Source organism: Schistosoma haematobium, chromosome ZW, assembly GCF_000699445.3.
Source record: "Schistosoma haematobium chromosome ZW, whole genome shotgun sequence".
Taxonomy (NCBI): domain Eukaryota; kingdom Metazoa; phylum Platyhelminthes; class Trematoda; order Strigeidida; family Schistosomatidae; genus Schistosoma; species Schistosoma haematobium.
The window spans coordinates 56078797-56090646 of record NC_067195.1 but is presented as its reverse complement, the minus strand read 5'-3'; the positions used below and the strand labels follow the sequence as shown (position 1 = coordinate 56090646).

The 11850-nt window shown below is 31.6% G+C and overlaps 1 protein-coding gene across 1 annotated transcript in view; it reads right to left on the bottom strand.

The window, feature by feature from the left end:
- Positions 1-910: 910 nt before the first annotated feature.
- The window catches only part of MS3_00010430 (uncharacterized protein), a 48662-nt gene continuing 37722 nt past the window's right edge, over positions 911-11850 (bottom strand). The window contains exons 26-34 of the mRNA XM_051218795.1: positions 11407-11566; positions 9476-9756; positions 7713-8094; positions 6014-6415; positions 4069-4276; positions 3448-3677; positions 2103-2148; positions 1694-1856; positions 911-1178 (exon numbers count right to left, since the gene is read on the bottom strand). Coding sequence (XP_051071930.1) covers positions 1112-1178; positions 1694-1856; positions 2103-2148; positions 3448-3677; positions 4069-4276; positions 6014-6415; positions 7713-8094; positions 9476-9756; positions 11407-11566 — 1939 coding nt within the window. The 3' untranslated portion in view covers positions 911-1111. The remainder of the gene's footprint in view (positions 1179-1693; positions 1857-2102; positions 2149-3447; positions 3678-4068; positions 4277-6013; positions 6416-7712; positions 8095-9475; positions 9757-11406; positions 11567-11850) is intronic.

Sequence of the window (11850 nt, the reverse complement as noted above, 5' to 3'; positions counted from 1 at the left end):
AGCCATGTCTTCCATACAGATGGATAGGCTCCATATTCCACAGATAGGTAGAGCAGTTTTAAACAGAATAATGGAAATATTAAAGTCTGATGTGGTTCTCATTGGAAACAATATTACTCACATACTGATAAGTTTCCTAACTGAACACTTGAATTGATTTCCTAAGTCCTTCGATGACCTCAGGCCAAAGTTAAACGCCGATATGAACACGAGAGAAAAGACTCGAATTGTGGAGAGTACGCTATACACCAAGATTCATCTATGTACAGAAGATCTAGAGTATTTAGTGCATTTCCGATGGCCTCGGGCTTCTGGAACCCTACTAGACATAGTAGCATGATAGATAGTCATCTAATCAGAAATTTGACACGCAGTTACTTACTTCCTAGATGTTTCTGAGAAAATTCCATTCAATTTTGATTGGATAGAATGTTTCCTGATGTTTTCAGGGCCCCTCTGAGCTTTTTTCCAAGAATATCCTTGATCCCTACCCTCGATGCACATGTTTTCCTAATTCATAGTACGAGAACTTCCGAGATTTTAAGAGCATTTGGCGGGACCAGTAGGAAGGCAGTAGTAGTCATTTCTTTCTTGGCAGAAGTATATACACACTAAAAAACGTTTATTGTTTACACGTTCAAGTAGCAACTGATGATTTCTTTGAATCATTTGTTTATATTTTTAACTTTTGATTAAAATATTTTGTATTACTAAGCATCATATACAGGCTACAACGTAAAGGAGCAATCAAGCTATATCATCTTTTTATTCAAACAGTGAGTTTAGAAGTTCCGAGTTATTTTCGATAACTACGAGATTGAACTATGGCAATAGGTAAGGTATGTTTGATAACCATAGACTTAGAATAGAGATCGGTGGTAGAAAAGATTTTTTAAAAAAGCTTTAAGAATAACAAATATTATAAAAAGTCATTTTCTCATTACGTTTCTTCAAAACTTTACAAAAGCAAATGGTAATTTCTGTGCATATGAAAAAGTAATGAACAAAGATACATTTGAAAAGCAACATTTACTATGTAAGTAAATAGTGTTATATACATTTAAAATTAAAATGATGTTTCTTTGAACTGATGAAGGATGAGAATTCCTCTTTATCGCCCATGTCGTTCTCTTCGTTCTTGGTTAGCTCGTGGCTCCAAACTGAATGGTAGTAATGGACTAAAATACACCAAGAAAAACGTTAATGTAATGGTTGAAGTGAAATTTCTACTTTGCACACTCAACTATTCAGAAATAAAGTATATAGTAGAAGATGAAACAGATTCAATAAATTGGAAATGAAAATCGAAAATGATGATGATAAGTCGTGACTAGTTGAGGTTAACAAGGTTAGAGAATGGGAAAGATACCACTAATGCTGCTAGGTGACGATCGTTCAAATAGCGAATTAAAATTTAATAACCAACCGAAAATACTACATAGGAATGTGTAACAGCTTAGGTTGGTTGGTTAAGAGTTGACCCCAAACAACCAAGCATATGCCAAAACAGTATTGTTCAAGTATTCATTCACTTCCTTATTTTGTATAAGCGTTATATTCCCAATTGAGCGATAGAAGATAACTACGAAAAGGACACTGAAGTCAATTAATGAAGCTGCACTACTTCTATGCTACAAAGAACAATAAAATCATAAGCAAAAATTCAAATTATTCATAAAAAAAACCCACTTACATGGATCTAGCACCAACAGACCAATTGGGTAAAAGTGATGTAGTATGCAATGGATTAATAGTCGGGATTTTTATACCAAATGGTACATTCGGCATACTGGATAGATTTACAGTATTATGATTGGAGAAAGCACCACGTACAGTACCAAATCTCGCCCCACGACCTATATAAAACAAAAAAAACTGAGCTATACAATGTATCGTGATATGAATGAAATAAAGAAAGAAAATGCTGCATACACATATTAATAAGTCCTGAAAAAAAGATGATCTAATTATGCGATAAAAAATTATATGAACTCGATTTCCATTATTTTGGAGTCTGTATGAAACTAGAAACAGCCGCAAAAAGAAATACAAATTTAATGTAAATACATTGAATTAATTTCTTAGCACAAAAATATCCTTACCTCTCATTGTTCTATTATCACGATATTGTCTAGCATGAGTTGTTTCCTAAAATAAAATTTTTAGACATAGATGATTGTAGATGATAAATTAAAATAGCATTCGTATACGACAAGAAAAAGTTGTGAAGTAAACAATGAACAACAAAACAGTTACTAACTTCTAGTCTGAGCCATGTTGGTAGGTGTAGACTACTTGTTTGGGGTCCACGTGACTATCGTAACCAATGGTTGGAGACTGTTGGACAAGGATCAGAATCGATCACAATGGCGTCGGTGTATACACTATCTGTCTTCCCTTAAACTAAGAGATTAAAATCACTTCATATCTTTCTTTCTACGAACTAATTCTTTCTTCGTGTACTATGTTCTTATATGCAATCTTTCTTTTATGTATTACCACAACTGAATTGACTACTTTTATGAATCCGGTGTCCATCTTGTTGTGTTAATGTGGCATGACAACTTGGACCGATGCATATATGTGCCTGGTCCTACGTTGTAGCTGACTGACAATGTATGGTTCAAAATGTCAACTATCCAGTGTTTTCTAATCCAAAATTATTATTATTAAGACGAACTGGTTTTTCAACCATACAAAAGAACAAAAAATGTAATACATGATAAAACTATAAAATTCAAACAAGTAGCAGACAAATTGCTTTACTTAATATTCATGTTGCTTTGTTAGCTTATAAATTCTTAGTACTGGGATTGTATCTTAAACAAAAATTCGACAGTAAACATACAAAAACCAGTATCCAGATATACAAAATTAAGTGTGAAAAAGATCTGATCTAAAATATATTTAATATGCCTGAGACTTTATCATAAGTTTAAGATTGTTAGAATATTATGATGATATAAAAGATTTTACATGCGAAATATACACATTTTCAAATTATCTTCTTGCGTAAATTGAACACGGAGGTAAAATGCTTTCTCGAATAAATTTTAAGAATTACACTTTACTCATTTCACTGTATCTCTATTTCATTTTATGTTTTAAAGTTTTAAAAGAATTGAATTACTCCATCAATACAGGATTTAAACTGTTACAAAACACTCAAAATACATTTCTAAAATAGCTATGTTATCAATCAAATACTCTAGGATATAATGTAACCACCAGAACTACTTAGACTTCAAGGGCGTTATAGGTAAGATCTAATAAAATCAAAACAACGCATGCCACATTTTAATGTTAACTTTCTAGCTTTTAACACAAACTACTTTAACTTCAAGAGTTCAGCTTAAAAACGATAAGAAATAGATGAACGAAACTAATTTTGACTAACAAGTAAAAATAATTATAAACAGAGACTATGTTCCAAACAGAAACCCATACTTCAATAATTCCTTCTTCCTTTTCTAATTTTGTAAAATCATCAACGTGTAAACTAGGAGGACGACTTGTATTCAGTGGTCTGGAACGGAACGGATCACCACGAATGCCTGTTAGATTCGAATTGAGCTGTCCAATAGTAGATCCCAAAGCGACAGGAGCGGTATTACTCGATGAAGAATTTGATGGGGTTGCATTGCGTAAGATAAAACCTCGACCACGCATTGGTGCAACTGAAATAATAAAGAACAATAATAAGTCATTCTATTTAATACCATAATTTTTGGTTACAGCAAAGAATCTTTAGCATGGAATATGTATTGTGATAAATTCCTATTTCATGTTTGATGTATACATCTTAATATAATCATCCTTCATTTCCTCAAATACAAATAGGAACGAAAGTATACCGATCACTGTTGTAGTTCTGCTTGATTTTTTGCAGCATTGCTATAAGTTTTATTTTATATGAGAATGCAAATACATCATAAGACTATAATAGAAAAGCAAATTGCAAATAAGTAGAAATGAGAATATTATTTTCAAGATTGTAATATACTATAATTCATTTTATACAACAGCTTAAGCTCAAACATGTTTTCAGATTTTAAAAATACCACTTACCGAATTTTTTAAAAGTTGTCCCAGTTTGTATAATTGAAGACTGACCACGTCTACGTTTCTGATGTCTAATGGCTACTTCACTTGCATCATTTAAATGTCCATATTTGGCTAATTCATCACGAATTCGCATTTTATTACAACCATTTGTTGCAATATCATTTAGATCACAATGTACTAAATCATTTTGATAAGAAATAGATACTGGAATCTATGCAATAAAGTGGATAAAGACGAGAAATTAACGGTATTATTGATTTTCAGATATGTGAAAATTTTCAACTAAATTCAGAAGTACATCAAATAAGTCCCTTTTATATTGTAAAGGGAAAAAAGAAGGTAACAACAGATAGCTAAACAGGATATGATAGAAGCAGAAAGTAATGGAATACACAGAAATCTAAAATAAAGGTGTTAGAGATGCAGAGGAATATACCAATAATTATCGTGTTAAGTCTAATGGTGTCCTTGGACGTTAAATAGACATTTCAATTGGTCGATATTCATTTCACCTGTCAAATATTGTACAAATGTTGTTTTCTATTTTATGGTACGACGTGGTCTGGTTGGTATATAAATAGAGTATGTCTGAAATATAGTGATTCACATCTCAGAGGCTGTGACTTGTGTTCTGGACTCAACTGGCTGGGCTAGACAGCGAAGCAGGGCCAATCGGGACTCTAGGTCGTCCTTACGTGTTTACGTGTCACTGAATCGATCGATAAGTACGCTGCTCCATCTAAACTGCAATCCACACGTTACAACAAAAGGCTATGGTTATGGAATGGAAAACCGTCAGACGAACTACCTTTTCACTCATAGATCTGGCTTAATGGCGCTTATCGCTAATACAAAGATGAGTGAGTACGCCTTTCAGGAAGTTAAGTTTAATTTTATAAATGATCTTAAATGTTGAGTCCGATATTTCATGAACGTAATCAACCATATATTATGGAATGAAAGATTTCATACCTCTGAGTTGTCTTTTATGATGGCGTTTTTACAATGCATTATGTGAAGGAGGATGGATCCAAGTTATTTTACAGTTCACAGGGACAGAGCTATGAACATTCATCATTTGTCCGTTCCATGTAGATTTTCTTTGAATGGACATGTTTACAATACTAACGATTGTCCATAAAACGAGATACAGAACCCGAGATTTTTAAGAGGCAAATTAGGCGGAGTGACATTCATGAAGATTTTTCAGTTAACCAGAGAAATACGCAATCACATATTCTCTATCATATATTTGGCCATGATCATGCAGTATTCGACTCAACCTAATTTAGTGAAAGATTCATGTAAATATCACCTTTACATTCCAGAAGCGTTTTCGATACGCGTCATTAAATAAAATTTATGAGTACAATAACAGTTTGTGAGGTTGCTTTCTTTGTCACGACCCTAGTTAAAAAGACAAATATTAGTTTACATAACGCTGTCGCATTTCACTGTGTGGATTAATTATTATTGGTAGGTTCAATGGTCTAGATTTATGAATATAAACGTTCATGAAAAGAAAACTTCATAAACGGAAGTTTTTAGAGCCGTGAATGTAAAATCAATTTGAAAATCTATCTTATAACAGATGGAGGTCTTGCGTTCAACCTTGAGTGAATCAAATTAAGAAGAAACAATCGTACAATGTCTCGCGCTTCTCACCCAATAGTTTCCAAGATAATTTCGGTTTACGATAAAAATTAATTCCAAGCTATGTCAAGCTTTTAACGAAAACATTAAACGAATCTATTATTTTAACAGAATTTTATCCGTAGAGTATATAAACAATCTACCAACATTGAATACGTACAAATAACTGAAAATTAGATAAACAAATTGTAAGTAACATGATACATAATAGTTACTATTTCATTAAAACATCGAGAGTGCCTAATAACTATAAAGACAACATACCACAATAATAAGAAAAAAAACTATCATTTACCTGATGACCAATATATTTCGACCCACTTAAAGGTAATTCCATATCAATATCTTCCGAAATCTTATCATACGCAGCTGAAAAATTTTCAAACAAACATTTAATTGATTGATTCTGTGTCTTTTTCAAATTTTTACCATCTAAATTTAGTTTGACGAATTTTTTCTGATGATCTCGTATTAATACACTCAATGATCGAGCATTTGGTAGTTTTGATCTTAATTTGTACATATTTAATTCATCTGACAAGGAATCTTCATTTATTTTAATTGTCGCTACCAACCTCGCAGTAGAAGTGGTTAGCTCTTTTAATTCAGGTATATCATATTCATGAGATAATAAGGATAAAAGATTTTTCATGCCACTTCTTAAATATTCCAGTGATGGTTCATCGTCAGCTAACATCTGAGAAAAAAACGAAATAGATATAAATGATACTTTATGTGCTATAGGGAAGAAAGTGAGTTGTATACGATACTTGGTCTATCATACACAGTCACTCAAATCCGATCGTTCGATAGAGAGCCAAATATAGACGAGAACAAAAGTTTATTAACACACACATTATAAAAAACAGTTAGCAAGTGGTAGCAAAAGTAGGATGAACTTTACAAAATAAGATAATCTGTTATATTTAGTATAACTAGATATGCCTGTCTTTCAACGTTGACCAATTGCTGGCCCGTAATAATTATATCATCCATCACCATTGTAAATGGTTTCAAATATTGGACTATGATTTATTTGCATGAGCTTTAATTATATTTTTACTACTACAACCTAACCGTTTTAAACTATGGTAGAAAACTCAGGATTAACGTTAGTGCCCTACTACTAGAAATGTTAAAATCAATTGCTCAGTCAGTTTAGTTAAAATGTATGTTATCTGTAATAAATAATTACATACAAATTTTACTAGAATCCAGTTGAATAGTTTTAGTCACCTTTATCAGTGTAACATTTTATTCAATCCCTGTTATTGTGTGACAATCGGTCAGCACCATTAATAATATATGTTTCGATTCCGACGTGATAGGACTTAACTGGTCACGATTCCCCACTAGAACGTCAGGAGTCGCTCTCAAAGACAGTCCACTAGTGAGTCTCAAAATTCCAGAATGCTAGGATCCTGAACAGGTTGTGAATGAGCAATGCTGAAGTCATGAATTAGAATAAAATAGCTGTAAGGACTTCATCAATCTCTATTTATCAAACTATTGTATTATAAAAGGTTAAACCAATACATGAAAATACCTAAACAATTACGATCTGACGTTTAAAAAGCACCATTCTTTAAATACAACGTCAGGAATATGTGCTAGTGAGTCAAATAAACACCCAATAAATGTACATAGAAATACAATAATTAGCTAAAACGTTATGCAGATGTGTAGAGGTCTAGTCATCTACATTTTGAATCACTACAAAAACGAGAACTCACCAAGAGAAATGTTGAGAACGTGAAAATTGATACCGAAAGTACTAAAAAAAACTAAACTCACTACATGGTGAGTAATTCAAAAGACACATAAAAAATCGTGTAGGTAGAAGAGGCTGATAGTGCAACAAACAAATAAAAGAGAAGTATTGAAGTCAATAAGAGATGAAGTGATTTATTGATGTACTGATGAGTTGTGTAGAAACGTAATAAAAATTTAGAGCAAAGGTTGAAAGCCTCATAATAGGCAGGTATGATACTAACCTCTAATAATGCATGAAGATCTCGAACAGGCTTGCCCTGATCTCCATTTCCAGACCAACCCAATAACTCACGAACACGTTCACCAGAAATATGAAGTTGTCTGGTGAATAAATTACTTGTTTTATTTACATGTTTATCATCTATTTGAACACCTAGTGATGCACTATCGAATTCTTCACATTCATTCCAATTTATGCATTTGGACATAAAAGTTAGCGGTAGTGTACTGTGATCTGTTAATAATGATTGAATCAATCGCAAACAACCAGTCAATGTAGCCTGACAATCTGGATTATCTGCACTAAAACTATCGTTAACACGTTGAACCAAATTAGCAAATAAATGCTGACCATTATTAAATGCAGTAGAGCTATCCAGTGATCTATAAAAATGAATTGTTATATAATAAATAAAAAACATATTATAATTATAATGTAAATAGAATTAGACTGACGTATACAAATAATTTCTGCATCAACCAACGATTGGATAAAATGAAAATTCCTTGTTTAACTGTTTCGATATGCAATTCAATAAGCGGGTGACCATCATGTTATCCGTTTTGAGTTGCACTTTTGTCTGTGAGAGAGGGACGCATAGTGATAATTGGTAGAGTAAAATTCCAAATTGGAGTTTAATGGTTTGAGCTGATACCACCCAACCTAACTTACTTTAGCCAACTGATTAATATGCATCATTATTCCTATGTTAAAAAGCTGAATCGGTCGCGAAATTTCATTATATACTTGGATGATATAAACTGTGAAATACTAGGATAAGTTACATAGCATACGAAACATGGACTTCTTAAGTATATACTGAATGATACATAATGCTAGGAAATAGAGATTGAGTTATGAAATCAGCTATACAATAATGTGTATATACAGACAAAATAATTATATCCCATTGATTGTTTTAAACAAAACCTAGATATATTAACAAATCAATGTTCATGATTCAGAGTTTTGCGATTGCTAAGTGCATACAAAAACTGATTGCTTTATACTGTAGTGGTACTTATACTGTACTCCTAAACAAAGTTATTCTTCTTGAACAGATTTTAAACGAGAAAAACCAGATAAATTATCCGAATTTCATTCATTGACTTGTACATCTTTGTCTATATCCTTATTAAATAGTATTAAACATTCAAATTATTTTTTGTACAGTTAATTATCAGCATTTACTCTTGTATTATTTCATAAATGTTTATCACATATCTATGTTTACCTGAGAATTGTATTGATTTAACTATTGTTTATTCGACCACATAAACTGGGTCACATCTATTTTTTCTATCCATTTAGATTGCATAGTACGTTTCCCCATAAAAATGTTTGAAATACATGAATCCTCAATACTACTTATGTTTTATATCATTCCTGTTATCGTATTCGTTATATAACGGTTAGTAAATACATGAAGTTAATCAGGATCCCTATTTCATTAATGGAGTCAGATGAATTGGTACAATATAATAATCAAACAATAAATAATATGGAAGCTATTTCTTGAGAAAATGATCTCACAAAAAAAGCAAACTGTACGTATAGTTTACATTTTTAGCTCACAAAATATTAGACCTGATAAAAGTAGGGATTGAAATAGGTATGAAGAATGTTTGTTTTTGAAAATACTCAACACCGTTGGTGAATAATGCAGCTTAATATTTAATACTAAACAAAAAAGCGAAAAATAATTATCATTTATAAAAATATAATGAGAGAATTTCTTTTTCTTTTAAATTAAAATTATCTTACTCTTTAACTATAACAAAACCTGGATCATGTTCAGTGATTATGATCAAGGGATCTAGTGCAGATGGTAAAGTAGTCATATCTCTATCAGGATGATTAATATGTTTGATAAGTATAAGGACTAATTCTTTGAGTAAATTTAAATCTGGTAAATTATCTGCCAGAAATTGTGCTTCATCTTCATCACTAGAAGAATCTTCATCTGAACATTTGACATCACTGTTATTAGTGTACTTTGTATTAGTTGTTGATAATTTCACATCAACAAGAAGACTAAGGCATTGCTAAAATAATTAATAAAAATTGATGATATCAGGAAATATTCGTTAAAGAGATTTTTATAAGAAACATTTTACAATCAATCACAAGTAAAAGTGAATTTCGCATATGAATCAACGATAAATGGATAACACCAACAGGCGTATAAGAGTTTATCAGTTGAGTGATACCTAAAATTCAATCGATGAAATTCAACCTTAGACATTTAAAAGCAGTGTGTCGTTATTTCCCGGTTAGAATGATCTACAAGCAACATAAACGAGTTACTTACTGATAAGCATAGAGGAACAGATGTTACGCAAATAGATTTTAAAAAAAACCAATCAACATGATCTCTTGAAGTATACCGTTAAGAATATAATACAGGGGATATCAACACTGAGTTCGAGACTAAGAACAAGTATACAACTTCTGTATAAACAGTGACCAATTATTCACCGTTAAATTTAGAATTACTGATTAAACTTACTATGTAAACTATCATATGAATATTGGTGTAAAAAATAACAAACCTCATAAGAAATAAATTATTGGGCCAATATTATACAACGGAAGTAAAAACAAACATTATACTGATTTTTAAAATATAAACTAAATAATGGAAGTAATGTGAGAATAAAATTGTTACATTACAATAAAGTGTATGCTGATGATGCTGTCTAGAAAGATAATGCAATCTTCATAGCTGAACTCTTCACTGAATAACCAAGTACTAAATTTAAGTAAAAATTAATTTTAAAACACACACAGTGATTTCAGTTGAAGTTTATTCAATGACTTGCAGTGTGTTTTTATTTGACACGACTTATTTAGTGTAGAGTTAATTTATATTATTTCCGATCCATCTTGATTGAGTTAATTAGTGTACTGTGGCCTACAGTTTAAGCGACGATTGCACAGTCGGATAATTTTTGTAATTAATAGTCAATCAATAAGCCATAAATAACTAAATTGACTTAAATGTAATTTAATTCTACATCTCGGTTCCTGACAAATACACTCTCTATCACCCTTATCCATAGTGAGAGGGATTATTGTTAAAGCGTTGTGTATTAGTCGTTCGTATTGTCCAGTACGCATAGATCACGTTCCGTATCACAAGAATCTCTCAAACGCTTGCGATTCAAAATTACATTACCCAATTGCAATCCAAAACATGAGAGGAACTGATATGTACATTGGTACCACACCCACCCTCATGAATAACTGACAAATGTTAATTTTCTACATCAAAAATGGTCGTCTAAAATGCAGTATAAGCGTGAGATTCCTGACTGATCAACTAGAATACAATGGATATTTTAAAAAAAGTGGGTTTTTTTATGCCAATTTAGAAACTTGGAAAGGTCATTCGTTTAGATTAATTACATGAGCATTATATTTGCTATGACATCATGCAATATTCCGAGTTTCACAAAACATCACAATGAATAACTTAAGACGATATATAGTCATTTGTTTATATCACAGGTGACAATCACTATTTTGAAAAGTGTATAATAATTGTCCAATTAAATGCTCGCATAAGAAAGTGAAAATCAACTAGTTGAAATGTAATTCATCATCACTTAACTAATAGTTCCAGGATTGAACAAGTACATGATCAAATTAATCAAAATATTATTAATTCAAAATATTTAATGAATTAAACGTACAAGAAGTTTAATTTGAACACAGATGCATGAAGTCTTATCAGAATAGTCCGATAAAACTGAGTCGACAACATTTAGAAAATTCTGCCGACGAAGATTTACAGATGATGAAGGTTCTGGACTGGAGGCAGCATTCTCGGAATTCTCAGATTGATGATTAACCCTAATGAAGTTGGAAAAAATATAACAAACTTACAGTAACCCTAAAAACAACGGGAATGTCTAACATTACTGTGAGAATTACTGCTAAATATAATTTCACCAAACGATATTTTTTAACAACATAACATAACAGTAGATCCCACTAGGCAATAAAAAAGGAAAATCTAAAATGAAGTGATGGGTAATGTAATTGTGTAGCAAAAATGTTCCCAGAGCGAAACATAAGTAAAAACCTTACCAAAAATTCACTTCAAGTCCTAATTCCAATATTGAAAATGATAAACA